The following is a 23,481-nucleotide window of genomic DNA, read 5'->3' as shown; positions in this document are numbered from 1 at the left end:
ATGCAACTCTTGATGTCAGTTTGAGCCTCACTCACATTGGGCATGAAAATTACTTTAGAAAAAAAAATAGAATTTGGAGTTGATTTGGTAAGCTTCAACCACCATGAGTTTTTGTATCTCATTTCAGAAGGAAAGTTTCATCAGGCATCAATACGCTGGACAGACTAGTAAAGAGAGACCAGCCTGGAATGCTGTTGTGTTCCTTTTTGGCTCTTCTTTTTCTCTTTCTTTCCTAGAATTGGTCGGTCACCAAGTTGTGTCCATTGGTTGCTGCCTTCATCCTGCAGAAATTGAGTAGTTTTTCAGAGAAGATTTTAGTGGGGAACATTTATGTAAGGTTTATGATTAGAATTCTAGGGCACCTGGGTGTCTCAATTAAGTGTCTGCCTTCAGCTTGGCTCATGGTCCCCAGGTCCTGGGATCAAGCCCCACATCAGGCTCCCTGCTTGACGGAGAGTGTGCCGCTCCCTCTCCCTCTCCTCCCTACTCATGCATGTGCGCGCGCACACACACACACACTCTCTCTCTCTCTCAAATAAATAAACTCTTTTAAAAACAAAGAAGAATTTAGGCAACTGAAAAGTTAAAAACTTGTTTGGCTAACATGTATTCATTACCCTCAGGGTGAAGGATCCAGAGGAGCACAGTATAATGATAGGAGCACAGTAGCTAGGCTGTGTGTGCGCATTGTTCTATTGAATCTTTATGATAGTTTATGAAGTGGATACCATTATTGTCCCTATTCTGTACAAAAGGATACTGAGAGGGGATCCCTGGGTGGCTCAGCGGTTTGACACCTGCCTTCGGCCCAGGGCGTGGTCCTGGAGCCCCGGATCGAGTCCCACATCGGGCTCCCTGTGTGGAGCCTGCTTCTCCCTCTGCCTGTGTCTCTCATGAATAAATAAATAAAATCTCAAAAAAAAAAAAAAAAAGGATACTGAGGCACAGAAGGGGGTAGCATATCTCATTCCATGTCACACTGCTAGTTAGGTAGAGGAACCAGAATTGGGATTCAGGTTTCTGGCTGGAGGGCCGAAGCTCTTGATGACTATTCCATTCTGCTTCTCTTGCCCCTCCCTTCCTTTTTTTTTTTAATATGGAATGAGCATTTTCCTCATATTACACATTATATTGATATGTGATTTTCAGTGTATAATATTTCACTTTGTGGGTGTATCATTTTCCAAGTTTTGACTATTCACCTATGGTTGTACTTCTTAAGTTGTTTAGAATTATTCACTTTGATTAATGATACCCTTGTAATCAGAGGCACCTGACTAGTTCAGATGAGCATGTAACTTTTCATCTCTTGGGGTCATGAGTTCAAGCCTCACGTTGGGTGTAGACATTACTTAAATAAATAAAATAATATCCTTATAATCTTGATGTTCATCTCTTGAGTATTTCTAGGCATAAAGTGAATTGGAGTTACTGGATTATAATTTGAATATTTTTAAAATTCTTGATTTATATTATCAGCTAACTTGCTGATTTCATGGCATCATGACCAATATGACGGATTATCCTTTAAAACAGCCATGGCAGGCATAGAGGTAACATGTTGTCATGATATTTTAATTTGCTTTATTTTTTGTTGTTTGATTTAGTGTTAAAGAGGTTCTTTTTTTCTTTTTAACTCATCTGCCATTTGTATTTCTTTGAGTCATTTGTTTGTGTCCTTTGCCCAGCTTTTTCTTTCGGTGTTCATCTTTTTTTTCCCCTTAAGATTTTATTAATTTATTTATGAGAGACAGAGAGAGGCAGAGACATAGGCAGAGGGAGAAGCAGGCTCCCTGTGGGGATCCTGATGTGAGACTCAGTTGAATCACAACTTAAGCCAAAGGCAGATGCTCAACCGCTGAGCCACCCAGGTGCCGAGATGTTCATCTTTTTCTTACAAATTTTACAGGCATATGATAAAGATGTTAATTCTTTGTCACATATGTTATATATAATACTTCTTTCTTGTTAACTGTTTTCTTTTTAATTTTGTTTGGTGCTTTTGTCATAAGAATTTTTTCTTAAGGGGGGTGGGAGTGAATGGGTGACGGGCACTGGGTGTTATTCTGTATGTTAGTAAATTGAACACCAATAAAAAAATAAATTAAAAAAAAATTTTTTTTCTTAAGGTCACAATTTCACTGATTCAAGTTTCTCCTATTATTTCTGTGTCTTAGCTCAAAAACTTCCTCATTCCTTTTTTTTTTTTTTTTTTTAAATTTTTTATTTATTTATGATAGTCACACAGATTGAGAGAGAGAGAGAGGCAGAGACATAGGCAGAGGGAGAAGCAGGCTCCATGCACCGGGAGCCCGACGTGGGATTCGATCCCGGGTCTCCAGGATCGCGCCCTGGGCCAAAGGCAGGCGCCAAACCGCTGCGCCACCCAGGGATCCCCAAACTTCCTCATTCTGAGGCTATTCACTTTTTTTTTTTTTTTTCAATGTGGGGTTTTCTTTTTTTAATTGTTGCTGTGTTTTGTTTCTAATGTCTCCTTATCTTTTTCTTTTTTTAAAACATTTTATTTATATATTCATTAGAGACACAGAGGCAGAAACACAGGCAGAGGGAGAAGCAGGCTCCTTACAGGGAGCCTGATGCAGGAATTGATCCCAAACACTGGGTTCACACCCTGAGCCAAAGGCAGATGCTCAACTGCTGAGCCCCCAGGCATCCCCACATCTCCTTATCTCTTAGACAACAGAATGTATTCCAGTGGATTAAAAATATAATTCAAAAATATACATAATTCAGTATTTTCCAAATAGTTTAATAGCTTTTTGGCACCGTTTATGGAATAATCCTCTGCTCCCCACTAATTTTTTTTTCCCACTAATTTTTTAAATGACAAGCTTTTTATATTCTAGGGATTGTTTCTGAATTGTCTCTTCTGTTTAAATTTGCTGTGATAGTGACAATGTACACTATATTAATTACTGTGGCTTTATAATATATTAATATTTGGAAATAGAAAGTTGCCTTCAGTTTTTGGAAATTTCATTGCTATCATTATCTTGTTTGTTTTTCGGACATTTTAAAAATACTGTATGTAAAGGAGAAAGAATGAACAGCTTTATGATGTTTGGCCTTTTTGATCATGGATATAGATAGTGTCCCTGTTTAGTGAGGTCTTTTATGTTTCTTGGGAGAGTTTTATAACCTTCAAATATGTCTGCAAAATTTTAATTGTGGTTATTTTTATTTTGATACATTTCTTAATAATGGTAACTCCCTTCATTTCTGTATTTTTTGTATTTTCTATGTATTAAATATGTATGTATATACAGTTTTAAGTTGATAGCCCATCTTATTCCACAAAGAATTTGAGAAAATGCACAGAATATATAATTAAGAAATGAAAAAGTCGGGACGCCTGGGTGGCTCACTGGTTTGGTGCCTGCCTTCGGTTCAGGACGTGATCCTGGAGTCCTGGGATCGATCCCGCATCAGGCTCCCTGCATGGAGCCTGCTTCTCCCTCTGTCTATGTCTCTGCCTCTCTCTATTTCTCTGTGTCTCTCATGCATAAATAAATAAAATATTTTTTTAAAAAAATAAAGAAATGAAAAGGCTCCTGGGTGGTTTAGTTGGTGCTCAGTTGGTTCTTGATTTTGGCTCAGGGTCCTGAGATTGAGCCCTGCATCAGGCTCCATGCTGGGCAGGGATCCTGCTTGGGTCTCTATCTCCTCCTGCTCCCCCCCCCCAACAAAAAATAAGATATAAAATCAAAACCCTAGAAAATACAAATTAGAATAGAAAATTATATTACATAGTTTGGGAGGAAACAAATTGATCAAGGTATGGCCAACTAAAAAAAATGGTAACTCACGATCCTGTTACATGGGTCTCAACAATGAAAAAAAAAATGTCTTAGTTTGGAAGAAAAGCTTTTTCAAGCATGCAACTCAAAAATTTCTCCCACGTATCCTTTAGTGTAAGCCAAGGGCATAATGCCAAAACAAAACTTGGTGAAAGCAGTTCTGTAGGGGATAAGACCATGTGACCCAAATATACCCAGCTTTTTTTTTCTGATGGTCTGGCATAATTCTGGGATAAAGCCTAGAATAGAATGGTGAATTCCACACAGAGGTCAAGTCAAATCAGGACAGAAAAGTCTCCTTTGGATTTACCAGTTAAGGGCCATTGCTCACCTTAAGCAATTCAATAGAGAATTGGGGAACGGAAACCAGACTGGTGAACCAAGGCATGGAAGGAGAAATAAAGGAGTTGAGATAGCTAGTGTGAGGTTGACCATGAAGGGAATAAAGAAATGGTAGATGCTAAATTATTGAGTGGGTTAAAGGAAGATTTATGCAAAAGATTTGAGCAACATAGAGCTGGCAAAGAAGAGACTGAGGCAAGAGAGGGAGTGCCGATTTAGTAGGCTCCCAAGTATGCGGGCCAGGCTGGTGGCTAGGAACATGGCCAGGCAGCAGGGGCCCCTGTTAACAGGCTAGGCTTCTGCATCCTCCTACTCAGGCGTAGTCAGCAAGGGCTGATAAGTAAGTGCTCAAGTGCCAGTTTTCCTCTCTGCCGGCCCCATGTTTGCAGGTGCCAGGATCACTGTGCCAGTCTAAGGGAACCTTCTCTTGCTTATCCTAGAAGTTGATCAAATGATTTTTCAAAAAAATGTCCTTGGGGCATCTGGCTGGCCCAGTCAGTAAAGCATGCAAATCTTGATCTTGGGGTCATGAATTCAAGCCCCATATTGGGGGTAGAGTTTACTAAATAAATAAGTTAACACTAAAAATTACTTCTTAAAAAAAATATTTATTCATTTGACAGAGAGAACTAAGCAGGGGGAGTGGCAGGCAGAAGGAGAGGAAGAAGCAGGCTGCCCACAGAGCAGGGAGCCTGATGCAGGACTTAATCCCAGGATTGAGACGAAGGCAAACACTTAACCGATTGAGCCACCCAGGTGCCTGTGGGGTTTTTTTTTTGTTTGTTTGTTTTTGTTTCTAAGATTTTACTTATGAGAGCACAAGTTGGGGACGAGGGGTAGAGGGAGTAACAGAGGGACAAGGGAAAGAGAGAAGCAGGCTCCGCACAGAGCCGGAGCCCAACACAGGGCTTGATCCCAGGACCCCAAGATCATGACTTGAGTTAAAGGAAGACACCTAACCAATTGAGCTACCCAGGCACTGGGGAAAATTAGGAGCACCTGGGTGGCTCAGTCAGAAAATTAGGGGCACCTAGATGGCTTAGTAGGTTAAGTGTCTTCCTTCAGCTCAAGTCATGATCCTGGGGTCTTGGGATCAAGCCCTGAGTTAGGCTCCCTGCTCCGTGGGGAGCCTGCTTCTCCCTCTCCCTCTGCCAGTCCCCTTGCTTGTGCTTGCTCTCTCTCTTTGTTAAGTGAATGGATAAAATCTTAAATAAAATAAATTAATGAAAACAAATGTTTCTAAGCTTCACTTTGTCACCAGGATGACAGAGAATATAGAAAGGATCTGTTCTTCAGAGGACTACCTACTTTCTAGCTGCCTTCATTTGGTTTGTGGTGGATTAGAGACTACAGTTCAGTAGTTCCTTCTCCAGTGCCACTGAGTTGAAGGTGGTAGCCAAACGTCCACATGGGGAGATGCCTTGTAGGCAGTGAAACTAGGGAATTGCAGAAATGGATCTGAAAGATCTCTGGAGACAGCTGAATTTTAAAAAAGGCTAGCGGTTGGAGTGGCTACAGAGCAAGGAACAGGACCTTGATGTATTCAGAGGAGCAGGTGGAATAGCTCTCAGAGACGAAGGAAGAGACCTGGGAAAGACATAGCCAAGAGAGAAAAGAGGCTAGTGAAGAAGGAATACAAGTTTCATACCGTCAGCTGCCAGAGAAACTGAGATTGAGGGTGAGGAGAAGTTGGCTGCTATGGTTCTTGCTACATGGTGCTTGTGGACCAAGCAGAGGGACCACAGAAGGCTCAAGGAGGAGTGAAGTCCTTTTATTTTTTTATTTTTATTTTTTTTTTAATATTTCATTTATTTATTCATGAGAGGCAGAGAGAGAGAAAGAGGCAGAGACACAGGCAGAGGGAGAAGCAGGCTCCATGCAGGGAGCCCGACGTGGGACTCGACCCTGGGGCTCCAGGGTCACGCCCTGGGCAGAAGGCGGCGCTAAACCGCTGCGCCACCTGGGCTGCCCTGAAGTCCTTTTAATAACATTGGGTTCTGAAGATAGGAGAACAAGGCCATATACAAGTGTGTGCAAACTATATGTATGATGTCATCTCATCTCTATAAAAACACCCATACGGGAAAAAACAACTGAATAAATAGCAAAGGGCTAGGTGATTATCTCTAGGTATTGTGAATTTTTAAGGTTTTATTTTTTAAGTAATCTCTATACCCAACATGGGGCTTGAACCCACAACCCCAAGATCAAGAATCCCACACTCCACTGACTGAGCCAGCAGGTACCCCATGAATAACTTCAAAAAAAATCTTTAATGTGTTTCATTTTTCAGATTTCTCTAAATGAACTAATATACTTTGATAATCTAAAAAATATATATATGTTCTGAAAGTAAATGTAAGCCTTTTTTATTATCATTGGTCCACAGAAAGCTTTGAAAAGTCTAGAAAGCATGGATGACTGAAGCAAGGAGAGAGGTAGAGCATGAGAGGGGGGAACTCTTTTTTTTTTTTATTCAATTTAACATATAGTGTATTATTAGTTTCAGAGGTAATTTAGTGATTCATCTCTTGCTTATAACATGGAGTGCTCACTACATCAACTGCCTTCCTCAGTGCCTATCACCTGGTTACCCCAGTGCCCATCCTCCCATCCACCCCCCCTCCAGCAACCCTCAGTTTGTTTCCTAGAGTTGAGTCTCTGTGTGTGTTCTGTGTGTGTTGTGTGGCTAAGAGAAACTGAGTGGAAACAGTGGAGTCTGTAAAGGAAGAGAAGACATGGATCAGAAGTGCTAAAGGGATGTTATAGCTCGCAGAGCAGTACTTGGTGGGAAGAGAGACCTGGGCCGGCCAATTAGGTTAGTTACCAATTCAGGGGAGAGATTCCCTTCTCCTGTAGAATGTTAGGTAAAGGGATCCACTACTTGAGGTGATGCTTTGGGCTTTCTAAGCCCTGTGTGGGAGAGGCGTGCCTTGCTACTTTGTATCTGATTGTTCTCTGTCAAAACTGAAGCTACTGCTTTTGAGTTCCTGAGTAGAGGCTGATGTTCAGGAACCTTACATGTGTTTTTTTCACAGGGAGGGAATACTCTGTCGGCTCAGTTCCCTGGCAACACAATTGGTTTCTATTTGTACTCCTTGTACTTTTACTTTTTCTACCTGGATTTTAATTCCAGTGATTTCTTTTAGGTTAGACCTGGTTATTTATAAGCAAGTTATTTATATTTAAAAGTTTTTGAATTCAAGGCCAAGAGAAGATGGATTTTTCTGTGTTCTTCAAATTGTTGTATGCCTCACAACTCAGTTGAGCTCAGAGATTGTTTTTCCTCCGTCAGTTTTATAGTTGAGGATATCAAAATAGCAATTGTCTGGAATGGTCAGCATTAGCAATTTATGGCTTATAAGTTTTTTGTTCTTTGTGCTTTGGTATTTTTCCCAAGAATGTCACCAAGGTAGATGGGCTTTTTTCTCTGTTCCTTAACTGCAACATGTGGAATTACCCATCCTTGTTGGGGTACTAATTTTGGGACCTTCCCGAACTGAAAAAACTTTTTTTTTTTTTAATCTGTGAAGAGCAGTGGTATAAAGTAGTACCTCTCAAACTTTAGCATATAAAACCACTTGGAGATCTATTATTTTTTTTTAATGTTTTTAAGATTTTATTTATTTATTCATAAGAGACAGAGAGAGAGAGGCGGAGACACAGGCAGAGGGAGAAGCAGACTCCATGCAGGGAGCCCGATGTGGGACTCGATCCGGGGATCCGGGATCATGACCTGAGCCGAAGGCAGATGCTTAACCGCTGAGCCACCCAGGCGTCCCTGGAGATCTATTAAATTGCAGATTCTGATCCTGTGGATCAAGAGGAGAACCTGAAGGGGTGCCTGGCTGGCTTGCTTAGAAGAGTATGTAACTCTTGATCTCAGGGTTGTAAGTTCAAGCCCTATATTGGGTGTAGAGATTACTTAAATTAAAAAAAAAAAACTTTAAAAACCCCACAAATATAATTGTTTAAGAAACAAAGAGTAGAGCCTGAAATTCTATGCTTCTAACAAGTTCCAGGTTATGCCATTGCTGCTAGTCCTTAGACCATGCTTTGAGAAACAAAGATATAAAACAGTGCTGTCCAACAGGGTAGCCCCATGTGACTATTGAGAATTTACAGTGTGACTAGTTCACACCAGTTGAGTAGAGTTCTCAGAACCTACCTACTTTTACCTAGAACCATTGTAGCTGTTCTGTCCCTTAAGTTAGATAGTAACTCTTTAGGGATGCCTGGCTGGCTCAGTCAGAAGAGCATGGTGACCCTTGATCTCGGGGTTATGAGTTCAATCCCCACATTGGGTATAGAAATTACTTAAGTAAATAAGCTTTGGTTTATTAAAATAGACAGTAACTCCTTGAATGCAGAACCAGCTCTTTGTAGTCTTTGTACTACCTTGTGGGTGGTCCTGACTACCAGCATGGGTATAGTGTTAAGGTACCCAAATTGGAGAAATGTTTCTCTAATAGAAGTAACAAAAGCTTTGTGTAAGACTAGGGCAAGAATACAAAACACTTTAATTTTGAATTAACCTTGTATATACTTAAGTCAAATTTTTTTGTGAATTAGATGATTGTTCAGACCCATTTTACTGTTAGGTATCTGGGTACTTTGGTATTCACAAGGCTTAAGAGCTGGAAACTGAATTGGCTCATTTTTCTTTTCCTGTTTTTTAAAATATGTTCAATTAGTTGAGTACCTACCAACCTGAGTGTAGTGCTGAGGAACAAAAACAACTTGTTAGACATGGTCCCTGTCCTCAAGGAATTGGTGGTTTCACAGAGGAGAAATAAATGAATGTCAAGTTGATGGTATGACACAGGAGGTAGTGTTGTGTGGTAGTCACTCTCAGGACCATTGGAGTCTGGATCCAAGGTCTGATTCTGATTCCAAAAAAATAGAGTGAGGAAACACTATGATGGGGTATTTTTCTAAGGTAGAATTTAGTGAAAAATAGCCAGGCCCTCTGTCAGTGTTTTTATTAATAGTTACAGGAAATGTAAAGGATTTAAACTAATTTTGTTAACAGTTCTTTAATATCATCAAATATCCAGAGTTGAAAAAAAAATCCAGAGTTGAATCTAATTGTCTCATGTCCTATTTTTTTTTACATTGTTTGTTGGTTTGAATTAGGATCCAAAGAGATCCATATGTTGTGATTGATTGCTATATTTCTTTAAAGATTTTATTTGTTTAAGAGAGAGAACACGCGCACGTGTGTGTGTGTGTGTGTGTGTGTGTGTGTGTGAGAGAGAGAGAGAGAGAGAGAGCGAGCAGGGGGAGGGGCAGAGGGGGAAGAGAGCCTCAAGCAGACTCCCTGCTGAGCGCAGAGGTCTACAGGCCTGGCTTGATCACAGGACCCTGAGATCTTGACCTGAGCTAAAATCAAGAGCTGGAGGTTCAACTGAGACATACCTAGGTGCCCCATTATTGTATTTCTTATATCTCTTTTTATCAGGGTTTCTCAACCTCAGCATTATTGACATTTGGGGGCCAATAATTCTTTGTTGTGGAGGATTGAACCTATGCATATCAGAATATTTAGTAATATATTTGGCCTCTACCCACTAGAGATGCTAGTAGCATATCTACCCCAGTATTGACAACCAGAAATGTCACAGGCCTTGCCGAATGCCCCCAGAGGCAAAGTTACCCAGGTTGAGAACCACTGATATGTAAATTCTCCCTCTATCCTTCCCATTTTTTGCCTTGGTGATTTATTTGCAGAAGAAACTGGGTAGTTAGTCCTGCATAGTTTCCTTCAGTTGGGATTACGCTGATTTCATCCCTGTAGTGTAATTTAACATACTCTGTCACCAATTTCCTGTTAATTGGTGGTTGGAGCTAGAGACTTGATTAGTTTCAGATTTTTTGTTTTTTATAATAAGACTGCTTCATAGGGGGTAGTTTGTTCTTCCATCAGGAGGCACATAATATCTGTTGTGTCTTTTTGTAATTTAACAACCATTGATTTCCTAATTAATTTGTCAGGGATCGTTTTTGTTTTAAAATGTATTTATTTTCATTTAGACAAGCTTTATTTTAAATAACAATCTGTGGAATAAATGAATGAATAGATTAATAACAAGCTGTGTTCTCCCTTATAAAGGAAGGGGAAATGGAAGGTGAGGCGGTTGAAGCCATTGTGGAAGAGTCTGAAACTTTCATTAAAGGAAAGGAAAGAAAGACTTATCAGAGACGCCGGGAAGGGGGCCAGGAAGAGGATACTTGCCACCTACCCCAGAACCAGACTGATGGGGGTGAGGTGGTCCAGGATGTCAATAGCAGTGTACAGATGGTAATGATGGAACAACTGGATCCTACCCTTCTTCAGATGAAGACTGAAGTAATGGAGGGTACAGTCGCTCCAGAAGCAGAGGCTGCTGTGGACGATACCCAGATCATAACTTTGCAGGTTGTAAATATGGAAGAACAGCCTATAAACATAGGAGAGCTTCAGCTTGTCCAAGTACCTGTTCCTGTGACTGTACCTGTTGCTACCACTTCAGTTGAGGAACTTCAGGGGGCTTATGAGAATGAAGTATCTAAAGAGGGCCTTGCAGAAAGCGAACCCATGATATGTCACACCTTACCTTTGCCTGAAGGGTTTCAAGTGGTGAAAGTAGGTGCCAATGGAGAGGTGGAGACGCTAGAGCAAGGGGAACTTCCACCTCAAGAAGATCCTAGTTGGCAAAAAGACCCAGATTATCAGCCACCAGCCAAAAAAACAAAGAAAACCAAAAAGAGCAAACTGCGTTACACAGAGGAAGGCAAAGATGTGGATGTGTCTGTCTATGATTTTGAGGAAGAACAGCAGGAGGGCCTGCTGTCAGAGGTTAATGCAGAGAAAGTAGTTGGTAACATGAAGCCTCCAAAACCAACAAAAATTAAAAAGAAAGGTAAAATGAATTTATCCATTTTACTCTCATAAAATCATTTTGGGATAAAGCAAATAAATAACATAGGGTATATGCAAATTATTTTATAGTAAGTGTTTTTTGTTTTGTTTTTTTAAGATCATGAGCTGGGTACCAGTCGTTTTAACCAGTCTAAAAGAAGTTTTTCCACACTGAGTATTTTTTAAGTCCTGAAGACAAAAAAGTAAATCTTTTAGTGGCATTGAATAATAATGATTTAACATGACTTAGATTGAATATAGTTAAAAAGGCTAATGAAGTTTATTTGTAGAAATTTAACATTCGGGTTAAACTTGCAACAAGTAAGTGTTTTGTTTTGCATATAGGTGTAAAGAAGACATTCCAGTGTGAGCTTTGCAGTTATACATGTCCACGGCGTTCAAATTTGGATCGTCACATGAAAAGTCACACTGATGAGAGACCACACAAGTGCCATCTCTGTGGCAGGGCATTCAGAACAGTCACCCTCCTGAGGAATCACCTTAACACACACACAGGTGCTGGATATGAATGTTGGGGGCTATAACATGGTAAAGGTTAAAACTTCGGTTTTAAGTATTATCTAAGCTGGTTCCCGTGGGAAGTTAAAGAATGATTTTTGTTCTTTCTTCTGCTGTAATCCTGATTTATAATAAGCAGATGAATTTATAGGTAAATGTAAAGGAATTTTTGTGGAAAATAAGCAGACTGTTTAAGGATGGTGAGCCAGAAAAAGATTATCTATGGTAGCTAACCTGTCATGTTTCCTGAAGGACATCACCATTGTGTTGCTAAGGTTTTTTGGGGTTTTTTTTTTTTTTTCTAAGGTTTTTAACATCAGTGACAAAAAATGACCCCCCAAATTCCCAGGCACTGTAAGGATGAACATTAGAAATAGCATGCAGTTCTCCCTTTGTTAAAAACTATGATTTCTGGTTGTTTCACCTCAACTGAGGTAATTCATAATCTCAGAATGGACAGTTAAGGCATTATTCTAGCAATTCAGACACTCATTTGTGTTCCATACACACTTTAATATTTTGTATTAGTGTCATGCTGGCTGTGGTTAGGTCCCAGGAGTCACTAAAGTGGAGGTACTATGCACTGGAGTTCTCTTTAGGCTCCCTTCTGGTCTCTTTGCTCTTTTATATTGGCATTTGCCTGTGAGTGCTAATAGAAAGTTCTCTCCGGGGGATCCCTGGGTGGCACAGCGGTTTGGCGCCTGCCTTTGGCCCAGGGCGCGATCCTGGAGACCCGGGATCGAGTCCCACGTCGGGCTCCCGGTGCATGGAGCCTGCTTCTCCCTCTGCCTATGTCTCTGCCTCTCTCTCTCTCTATGTGACTATCATAAATAAATAAAATAAATTAAAAAAAAAAAAAAAAAAGTTCTCTCGGGATCCCTGGGTGGCACAGTGATATGGCGCCTGCCTTTGGCCCAGGGCATGATCCTGGAGACCCGGAATCGAATCCCACATCGGGCTCCCGGTGCATGGAGCCTGCTTCTCCCTCTGCCTATGTCTCTGCCTCTCTCTCTGTGTGTGACTATCATTAAAAAAAAAAAAAAAAAAAACCCTTTAGAGAGTTCTCTCACACAGTTCTTCATGATGAGTAGCTTTCCTGTATCCACATGTGCTGGTAGACTGCTGAGCATGATCGAGTTTGGCCTATAAGTGATATACTATGCATTAGTATATTCTTGGCTAATATGATCTGGTCACTTTTCATTATTTCCCTGCTTTCTACTCAGACACTTGATAATATATTTTATTCAGTAATTTGAAGACAGACACTGTGCAAGGGCATATGACTAGATAAAAACATTTGGACGCATAATAGGACTTCCTAAAATGGGAGTGCTTGATGTGGGCACTGTGTGTCATGGTCTAGTCCTCAACTTTGAAAATAAGAGTGTAATATGTCTGGTTGCCCAGAACTGATTCAGCAGGACTAATTCATACTAGTCAAACCCTCAAGGGTCAGATTCAATCAGAAAATCAGTTTATGGTGAGGACTGTACCTTTTTATTTTTCTGGATGCAGTTGTATTACACTGTAGGCAACACCCTTGCCTATATGAAGAAGATGTAGCAAGTGAAGGGTGACTTGGTAAGCATGGACCCTGAGCAGAGGGACATAAGCTCATGTGGTGCAACCCAATGAAAATCTCTATTGCACAACAGTGTGTGTTTCTTTCCTAATTGCCATGCTTATATGTCTACCAGTAGCAGGCCTCTTTCTGTCCCCTACATAGTACTAGGTAAACATTAGAAATTCTTGGTTTCCAGTTTAGTTTATCCTAACAGAAGTGGATCCTTGGTTTCCTTCTCATTAATTGTTTTACTTATCTGTCTGTGCTGCCAGACAATATTTTTCATAGACAAAAAACTCTTTCCTCCACTCCTGTATCCCCGGTGATACTAAAGAAGCAAACTGAGCAAATGAACTTACCTTGCAATTTCTTAATTACTGTCATACTTTAATCACACTTTGCTCTGAGGGTCTTCTCTATCTCAGAATCATTTCTGCAGATGGCTAGTCCCATTCATTACATTGTGACTGTTTCTAATTCCATTCACAGAGGTAGCCTGCCTTTGATTTTGGTGTTTGGGGCTACCTTGTTGTCACCCCTTACCCAAAGTGCACAATTATAGATGGTCCCTAGTTTTTGAGTAATAGGCTATGAAAACATCACTGTGCTCTGCTGTCAGCTTATCTCCTTATTGTCATTATTACCTGAGGACATTTTCAGTTGCTGTATTTAGAATATAAAGTGACTAGACGGGGTCCCTGGGTGGCGCAGCGGTTTAGCGCCTGCCTTTGGCCCAGGGCGCGATCCTGGAGACCCGGGATCGAATCGCACGTCGGGCTCCTGGTGCATGGAGCCTGCTTCTCCCTCTGCCTATGTCTCTGCCTCTCTCTCTCTCTGTGACTATCATAAATAAATAAAAATTAAAAATAATAAATAAATAAATAAATAAAGTGACTAGAGAGGATCCACTAATGTAATCAGTCAGTTATGTTGGGAGGCTACTATGTGAAGACATACTAAAAACAGTAAGATTTCTTCAGTAAAAGGAAAAAAAATTGTATATTATTAGCTTGTAAAAATGTTTTTTATTTTTAAAAAATATTTATTTATTCATGACAGACAGAGAGAGAGAGAGAGAGAGGCAGAGACACAGGCAGAGGGAGAAGCAGGCTCCCAATGTGGGACTCGATCCCAGAACTCCAGGATCATGCCCCCGGCTGAAGGCGGCGCCAAACGCTGGGCCATCAGGGCTGCCCTGTAAAAATGTTTATTTTATGATTTGACATTCAGATCACAGAATATTAGACATGGATGTTTGAAAGTGATCTGTTGGGGCTCCTGGGTGGCTTGGTTGGTTGAGCGTCTGCCTTCAGCTCAGGTCATGATCCTGGGGCTTGGAATAGAGCCCCTCATCAGGCTCCTTGCTCAGACAGGAGCCTGCTTCTCCCTTTCCCTCTGCTCCTCCCTCCCACTGCTTGTGCTCTCTCAAATAAGTAAATAAAATCTTAAAAAAAAAAAAAAGTGATCTGTTTAGGCACGCCTGGCTGACTGAACTGGGTAGAGCATGTGACTCTTGATCTTGGGGTTATGAGTTCAAGCCCCATGGTGGGTGTAAAGATTACTTTTCTTTACAAAGAAGTGATCTGTTGGGGCACCCGGTGGCTCAGTTATCTTTAAGTCATATAAAAGGCAGTACTACTTTGTAAAGCCTTTGATAAGTTTCTTAAAATTATCAAAATAAATTTATATAGAAAATAAGCTATTGTATTTGGTTTTGGGGGGTTTTCTGGTTTGAGTTTTCTTAAAAAATTGTCAGAATAAGGACAGCCCAATGACCCTATATGTACAGTCATAATTTTTTTTTTATTGGAGTTTGCCAACATATAGCATAACACCCATTGCTCATCCCACCAAGTGTCCCCCTCAGTGCTCATCACCCATGTACAGTCATAATATAGTAAGAGTTGATGTGCAAAAGAATCTTGGGTCAAATAACTATTAATTATGTGATTTGTACTTGACAAAACACTAAGGCTTAAGAGATGACTTTTTTTTTTTAGATTTATTTATTTGAGAGAAAGCATGTATAGGTCGGTAGTGAGGGAGGGGCAGAGGGAGAACATCTCAAGCAGACTCCTCACTAAGCATGGAACCCAGTGCCAGGGGTCCATTTCACGACCGTGAGATCACGATTGGAGCTGAAATCCAGAGTCAGCCGTTCAGCCTTCTGAGCCACCCAGGTAGCCCAAGGTGTTCTATATTTTTTTATCAAGAGTTGAAACAGACTGGTGTTTCTCTTAACTTTGATACATAGTGATCAGAATTCATAAACTAGGGATAAAAAGGATTTTGTATTCTGGCTAGCACATGAAATCACAAGTATAGGTATTATGGTCCATGAGAGGGAAGTCTTTCACTATCACCACAAGGGTGTCTGGCCTTGATTATTGATTGATTATACAGTTTTTTGTTATTTATTTATTGATTCGTTCATTCATTCATGAGAGAGAGAGAGGCAGAGACACAGGCAGAGGGAGAAGCAGGTGCCATGCAGGGAGCCCAAAGTGGGACTTGATCCTGGGACTCCAGGATCACACGTGGGCCAAAGGCAGGCGCTAAACCACTAAGCCACTCAGGCGTCCCAGAAAGTGGGGGGATTTTGTATTCAAAAGCATACTCAGATGGGTAATTAAGAGAAATTAAATCTTTAACATGTGTTTTCAGTGTTCCAGGGTCAGTATTAGAAAGTTAGCCAGGCCCTGCTATAGCTTTTAGAGTTACTCTCAGGCTAGTGGTACAAGGTTGTTGAGATGACCAGGGTTCAATGTCATACTGCAGTTCTTGTCAAATGTTGAACTGTCATTAACTGTGCCCTTGATCTTGTTTTCTTGTTATAACACCTTTCTCTAGGTACTCGTCCTCACAAGTGCCCAGATTGTGACATGGCCTTTGTGACTAGTGGAGAATTGGTGCGGCATCGTCGTTATAAACACACCCATGAGAAGCCATTTAAGTGTTCCATGTGCGATTACGCCAGCGTAGAAGTGAGTGTTCGGCTCCTAGTTGGTCCCTTTCTTAAGACTGTGATTCCAGGATAAGGATAAAAACGACCTAAACTGACTTCAGATGAGATAGAAAGTCTTACAGGATTATTAACATACCCGCTCCCCTTCCCAGCCACAAAAAGTAATAAAACTGTAATGAGTGTGAAAGATTTACCCTTTTTAAAAAAAAAAAAAAAAATTATTTATTTATTTATGATAGGCATAGATTCAGGAGGGAGGGAGAAGCAGGCTCCATGCCGGGAGCCTGACACGGGACTCGATCCCGGGACTCCAGGATCGCGCCCTGGGCCAAAGGCAGGCGCCAAACCGCTGAGCCACCCAGGGATCCCCCAGATTTACCCATTTTTTATAAAGCACTAGTTCCACATATTTATTACAGGTAAGTTCTTTGAAACATCAAAGAGATAACTATACTAGTGGAGGGCATTTAAAAATGGGAAATATGAGGGAAAATTTTTTAAAATTTAAATAAATAAATAAAAATGGAAAATATGAGGACACCTGGGTGGTTCAATCGGTCAGGTGCCCAGCTATTGATATCACCTCAGGTTTTGGTCGTGGTTGTGAATTTAGGCCCCGCGTTGGGCTGCACACTGGATGTGGAGCCTACTTTAAAAAAAAAAAGGAAAATGTTATCTCCTTTACTATTTGAAGCTACACTGTGAACAAAACTGGATAAGAATGCTGCCAAAAAGAAAAGTATGTATTATTCTCACAGAAAACAAAAACTACTAAATCAAATTATTCGCCAAATTTAGTAATACATTTTAAAAATAAATGATTACTGGGACACCTAGGTGGCTCAGTGGTTTGGCGTCTGCGTTCGGCTCAGGGCATGATCCCAGGATCCAGGATCAAGTCCCATATCGAGCTCCTTGCAGGAAGCTTGCTTATCCCTCTGCCCCCCCCCCCCGTGTCTCTCATGAATAAATAAGTAAAATCTTTATTAAAAAAAAGCGATTACTAAATAAACTATATCTAAAAGCAAGGAGAATTGAACATTAGGAAATTACTGGTGTGAGACGCCTGGGTGGCTCAGTGGTTGAGCGTCAGCCTTTGGCTCAGGGCGTGGTCCCAGAGTCCTGGGATCGGGTCCCAGAGCCCTGGGATCGAGTCCCACATCAGGCTCCCTGCGAGGAGCCTGCTTCTCCCTCTGCCTGTGTCTCTGCCTCTCTCTCAATGTCTCATGAATAAGTAAATAAATTAAAAAAAAAAAAAAAAAAAAGGAAATTACTGGTGCGTGCCACATTGAGTGGAACTATAAAATTCAATATTCATTACTATTTAAAGTCCTAGAAAATTAGCAGTAGAAGAAAATGGCTTTACTATAAGGAGTATATACCAGAAACTTGTAGTCAGTCCATCCCAGTTAACTGAAACATTGGAAGTATTCTCATTAAAATTTGGAACAAGACCACCCGCCTATCTGGCTCAGTTGGAAGAGCATCCAACTCTTGATCTCGGAGTTGTGAGCCCCCAAGCTTCATGTTGGGTGTAGAAATTACTTAAAAGTAAATAATAAAAACTTGAAACGAGATATCTGTTCTTTTTTTAAAAGATATTTATTTATTTATTCATTCATTCATTTAAGGAGAGACACAGGCAGAGGGAGAAGCAGGCTCCATGCAGGAAGACCAATGTGGGACTTGATCCCAGGACCCCAGGATCATGCCATGAGCCAAAAGCAGATGCTCAACTGCTGAGCTACCCAGGCATCCTGATACCTGTTCTTATTACTGTTTCAGCATCAACATTGTATTGGAAATCTTAGCTAAATAAATATGAATTATAAGTGATAAAACAAAACTTAGTTATTATAGCCATATTTGCTTACACAAAAAAATCCAAGAATATCAGCTGAAAAACTTAGAGCAATAAGAGTCCATTTGAGTGACCACATACAAGAAAAATACACAGAGCCCAGTAACTTACCTTAATATGATTGATAGCAGAAAATAGGTTCACATTCTAATAGAAATAAAATTATTTAGGGGTAAGCTGAACAACACAAAAACATCTGATACTGGGGCACCTGGGTGGCTCAGTGGTTGAGTGTCTGCCTTTGGCTCAGGTTGTGGTCCCTGGGTCCTTGGATCGAGTTCCACTTCGGGCTTCCTTTGGGGAGCCTGCTTCTCCCTCTGCCTGTGTCTCTGCCTGTGTCTCTGTGTCTCTCATGAATAAATAAAATCTTTTTAAAAAGTTTAAAAACATCTGATACATATCTGGAAGGAAATTGATCTGTAAATAAGCATAAACTACTATGGAAAATTTCAAACCTATACAAAAGCAGAAAACAGGGCAGCCTCGTTGGCTCAGCAGTTTAGTGCTACCTTCAGCCCCTAGGGCATGATCCTAGGTCTCCGGGATCGAGTCCCACGTCGGGGTCCCCGCATGGAGCCTGCTTCTCCCTCTGCCTGTGTCTCTGCCTCTCTCTCTCTCTCTCTCTCTCATGAATAAATAAGTAAAATCTTTAAAATAAAAATAAAACAGCTGATTTAAAATGTTTAAAAAAGAAAACCTACAGATATAGAATAAGATAATATACTTCTATAAATCTGTCACTCAGTTTCAGTAGTTACTAATAACCAATCTTGAGTCCTATGCCCTATCATTTACTTAGCTTCTTTGGATTATAAGGATTAGAAAGCAAAGATTATAAATAATGAGGAAGAAATACCGTTATTTTAGACTTCGTATTCTAAACTTCAGTGCCCAAAACTAAGCCTTTGTGCCTGACCCACAGCATTCACATTACAGGCAGTGTTAATGGAAGTAAGAAGTCTGATTACTTAAAAAAAAAAAAAAAGTCTGATTACTTTCATGTTTCAGGTCAGCAAATTAAAACGTCATATCCGTTCTCATACTGGAGAGCGTCCGTTCCAGTGCAGCTTGTGCAGTTACGCCAGCAGGGACACATACAAGCTGAAAAGGCACATGAGAACCCATTCAGGTAGGACGTCTTCCCTCCGTGTACTAATGAGCTGCTTTTCAGTGGATCCCATGGGACCTTGTGAACCACCTCACACCCCTATTGCTTACCTGAATGGAAGCTGGCATAAAAGTAGTAGAATTGACAGATGCTTTTCTGGTATACCTTCTGAATTCATTGTTCTGAATATACATTGAAGAATGGAAGGTTTCAGCATTGGAAGTCTGGGTAGATTACCTAACCCAGCTCTTTGAGTTTCCCCCATACTGTCTTTCCCTATAAAAAAAAAAAAAAAAAAAAAAAAACAGGGGTACCTGGCAGGTTCAGTTGGTAGAGTGTGCAACTCTGGATCTTCAGGTCATGAGTTCAAGCCCCGTGTTGGATGTAAAGATAACTTAAAAAAGAAAAACTTGTTGGTCCTCTTGTCACCCAAAGGCATGCCTTGTAGGACCAGCTCGCTCTCTCATGAATGACTCTGGTGGAGCTAGCAGAGCAGAGCTAGAAGCTGCAGTTTAGGACTTGATTGCCATCTTGTGAGAACAGTTGCGAGCCATGCAACAGGCCTGAGATTTGGTCTAGCTGGTAACACTTGAGGATTGTTTGTAGCTTAGCTTTTCTGCCACCTGACTACACCTGAATTACCACTTGAATTACCCTCCAATTAAATGACAGTACTCATTTCATCTAATTTGTTCATTCTATATTTCCTTTTAAGGGGAAAAACCTTATGAATGTTATATTTGTCATGCTCGGTTTACCCAAAGTGGTACCATGAAGATGCACATTTTACAGAAGCACACAGAAAATGTGGCCAAATTTCACTGTCCCCACTGTGACACTGTCATAGCCCGAAAAAGTGATTTGGGTAAGTAAAATAACTAGTGGCAAATGAAAAAATATTTTTGAGGATTTGTGAAAATAGGAAGATCATAAATAACTTCCTTTTCTGAATTGTATATGTGAATGGCCTGCAACTTAACAACAGCCATCATTTAACAACTGTTTTTGTCTTCTTTTTTCTCTAACTGCAATCAGACTACAAGATTCTTTCCTAAATATATCTCATTTATAAATTAATGGGAGCTGTAATGAGAGGAAATGTTAAACCTTTAATTAGTAGCCCTTACCGGTAACGTTCAAATCTCCAAATAGGGAAGTGACATAGTATGATTCAAACTAGGGTCTGTCCATTTCAGTTTTTCTCAGAACACTTGTACTTTCTTTAAGTAATTAGACTGTTTTATTGATTGAATGATAACTATATTTCTGTGCATAATTAAACTACAGCTTATACAGAGGCTGAATTTATCAGTAGAAATTGTAGTTGGGGGACACCTGGGTGGCCCAGCGGTTTAGTGCCTGCCTTCGGCCCAGGGTGTGATCCTGGAGTTCCAGGATTGAGTCCCACATTGGGCTCCCTGCATGGAGCCTGCTTCTCCCTCTGCCTGTGTCTCTGCCTTTCTCTCTCTGACTAAATAAATAAAATCTTTAAAAAAAGAGAAATTGTAGTCAGGTCATACATACTTAAAGGTATGGTCACCTGGATGTCTGCCTTTATTTTTCCTGTTTAAAAGAGATAAAAATATTGCCCTGGTCTTTTTTCTTTTCCTTTTCCTTTTCCTTTTCCTTTTCCTTTTCCTTTTCTTTTCTTTTCTTTTCTTTTCTTTTCTTTTCTTTTCTTTTCTTTTCTCTTCTCTTCTCTTCTCTTCTCTTCTCTTCTCTTCTCTTCTCTTCTCTTCTCTTCTCTTTTCTTTTCTTTTTCTTTTCTTTTTTGCCCCAGTCTTTAACCAAAATGCATTGCTCCTTGAATATTATTATTATAAACATTTTTATGTTTAGCTAAATTGCTGTACGTTACAACATGTCTTTTATTATTTTGTTTTACTTTCTTAACTCATTTGATGTTCACGGCAACCATATAAAGTCACCAATGCATATTATTTTAGCTTTATAGGCGATGAACTTGAGTCACCTGACAGATGGTTTTGTTTTGTTTTTTAAGATAATCTTCATGAAAGACAGGCAGAGACATAGGCAAAGGGAGAAATAGGCTCCCCATGGGGAGCCTGATGCGGAACTTGATCCCAGGACCCCAGGATCGCGACCTGAGAAAGGCAGACCACTGAGCTACCCAGGTGCCCCCTCGACAGATGTCTTGACCAGAGCTACACAACATAGCTTATAATGTCAAAGCTGGGCTTGAGTCCTCTCAAGAGCCTCGAGCCATTTCTTACACTGAGGAACATAAAAGTATCTGGGTCATAACAGGAGCATACTGAGCTACAGCATAAACATGGCCTATATTTCCTGTAGCATCGGTTTTACTCAAAATATTTTGAGTGAACTTATGCAATTTAGGTGATGTCTTAAAACATTTTTATATTAATATAACCATATTGAGCAAAATGCAGGCTAGCATGCATTTTTTTGTAAGGTATAAGTGTTTTTATTTCTCTTTAACATCTAATACACGTTTAAGGTGAAACCATGAGTTGGAAGCAGAGGACTTTGGGCTCCACGTAAGACCCACGGGTCACTTGTTCATCCTGTGCTGTTAAGAGGACTTTTTTTTTTTTTAATTTTTATTTATTTATGATAGTCACACAGAGAGAGAGAGAGAGAGAGGCAGAGACACAGGCAGAGGGAGAAGCAGGCTCCATGCACCGGGAGCCTGACGTGGGATTCGATCCCGGGTCTCCAGGATCGCGCCCTGGGCCAAAGGCAGGCGCCAAACCGCTGCGCCACCCAGGGATCCCAAGAGGACTTTGTTACAAGGATTTAAGAGGGGGATGCCTGAGTGGCTCAGTAGTTGAGCATCTGCCTTTGGCTCAGGTCGTGATCCCAGGATCCTGTAATCAAGTCCTGCATCAGACTCTCCACAGCTTGCTTCTCCCTCTCTCTGCCTGTCTCTGCGTCTCTCTCTTTGTCTCTCATGAATAAATACATAAAAATCTTAAAAACAAACAAACAAGATTTAAGAGTCAGTGTCCTCTGATAATTGAATGAGTTTTACTATTATTATGGTACAGAAACTAAATTAATATCTCATGGCAGGGATCCTGGGTGGCACAGCGGTTTGGCGCCTGCCTTTGGCCTGGGGCGCGATCCTGGAGACCCGGGATCGAATCCCATGTCGGGCTCCCTGCATGGAGCCTGCTTCTCCCTCTGCCTGTGTCTCTGCCTCTCTGTCTCTCTCTGTGTGGCTATCATGAATAAATAAATAAAATCTTTAAAAAAAAAAAATCTCATGGCAGGGTCGCCTGAATGGCTCAGTGGTTGAGTGGCTGTCTTTGGCTTAGGTCATGATCCTAGGGGCCTGAGATTGAGTTCTGCATCAGGCTCCCTGTGGGGACTATGCCTCTGCCTCTGTCTCTCATTCTTTCTCTGTCTCTCATGAATAAATAAATCTTTTAAAAATAATAATAATAGTAATATCTCATGGCAGTGTGTATAAGCTATTAGGCCACTGTCTGGATTATCCAAATTTTAAAAATTATTCACTTTTATTATGCAAATATCTTGGATTATGCAAATAACTACTTGCATGATACCCCTTAGGTCCTACATAATAAGGAACATTACCTCCCAAAACCAATCCCAAAGAAGTTTGTGTTCCTTCTTTAAAGCAGGCCTGATTGCACACTAATTATATACTTAAAATTTATCACTTTGTGACACAGGAAAGCATGGACTTTGGAGACTGACCTACTAGAGTCAAGATTTACCTCCAAATACTGCTTTTTTTCCCCCACCTGATATATAGGAAAAATAATTACCCAATTGTTACAAGTATTTCATAAGCACTTTTAGACTGATAGGCCTATCTCAGGACTAGAAGGGGAAGTTGAAACCTAAAAATTATTTGAAATAATATATGCATGTATAAAAGGCTTTCATATAATGCTGCACATGTGTAGAGAGTAAGAAAGAAAAGCCTTCCTTCATTTCCATTCCCCAGAATTGGTCCTCTTTAAGTCTGTTTTGATATCACTCTGAGTGAAGCAGATCGGTAGCTGCATAAGTTCATGATCCCACATGCAGCTAAGCTTTCATTGTTCTTGGGCAGTCCAGCTATTTGTCTTTGTCAGGTATGTTCCCATTTTTTTCAGTGAGTTCAGTCATTCATTCATTCTACAAATGTTTGGGTGCCTGCTATGTGGGAGACACCATGCAATGATTCAAAGTTGGGTGAATCACCTGAACTTTGTTTACGCCTCTAATCCTTCCTCCCCCTTTCCTTCCACCTCCCTGGTCTCAGTAAGTGACCTCTTTTCCTATTTCATAAAAAAAGTAAAGGCAACAGATTGGAACACCTAAATTCCTGTTATCAAACCTACAAACCGGTCTGCATTCATCTTCTCTTTGCCCATTTGCTACAAGAAAGTTGACATTACTCCTAT

The 23,481-nt window shown here is 40.5% G+C and overlaps 1 protein-coding gene across 6 annotated transcripts in view; it reads left to right on the top strand.

Moving 5' to 3' along the window:
• Nucleotides 1–23,481, top strand: part of CTCF (CCCTC-binding factor) — a 55,267-nt gene that overhangs the window by 19,289 nt on the left and 12,497 nt on the right. For 4 of the 6 annotated variants that reach the window (XM_035715735.2, XM_035715736.2, XM_025426538.3 and 1 more), the window contains exons 4-9: nucleotides 1,480–1,553; nucleotides 10,273–11,062; nucleotides 11,407–11,577; nucleotides 15,998–16,131; nucleotides 18,982–19,102; nucleotides 19,797–19,946. In XM_035715735.2, the coding sequence (XP_035571628.1) occupies nucleotides 1,539–1,553; nucleotides 10,273–11,062; nucleotides 11,407–11,577; nucleotides 15,998–16,131; nucleotides 18,982–19,102; nucleotides 19,797–19,946 (1,381 nt within the window). In that variant the 5' untranslated portion in view covers nucleotides 1,480–1,538. The remainder of the gene's footprint in view (nucleotides 1–1,479; nucleotides 1,554–10,272; nucleotides 11,063–11,406; nucleotides 11,578–15,997; nucleotides 16,132–18,981; nucleotides 19,103–19,796; nucleotides 19,947–23,481) is intronic. The other 2 variants (XM_035715738.2, XM_035715737.2) reach the window with 1 other exon arrangement.

Source organism: Canis lupus, chromosome 5, assembly GCF_003254725.2.
Source record: "Canis lupus dingo isolate Sandy chromosome 5, ASM325472v2, whole genome shotgun sequence".
NCBI lineage: Eukaryota > Metazoa > Chordata > Mammalia > Carnivora > Canidae > Canis > Canis lupus.
Note: the sequence above shows the minus strand (reverse complement) of the source record. Positions and strands in the feature narration are given on the sequence as shown.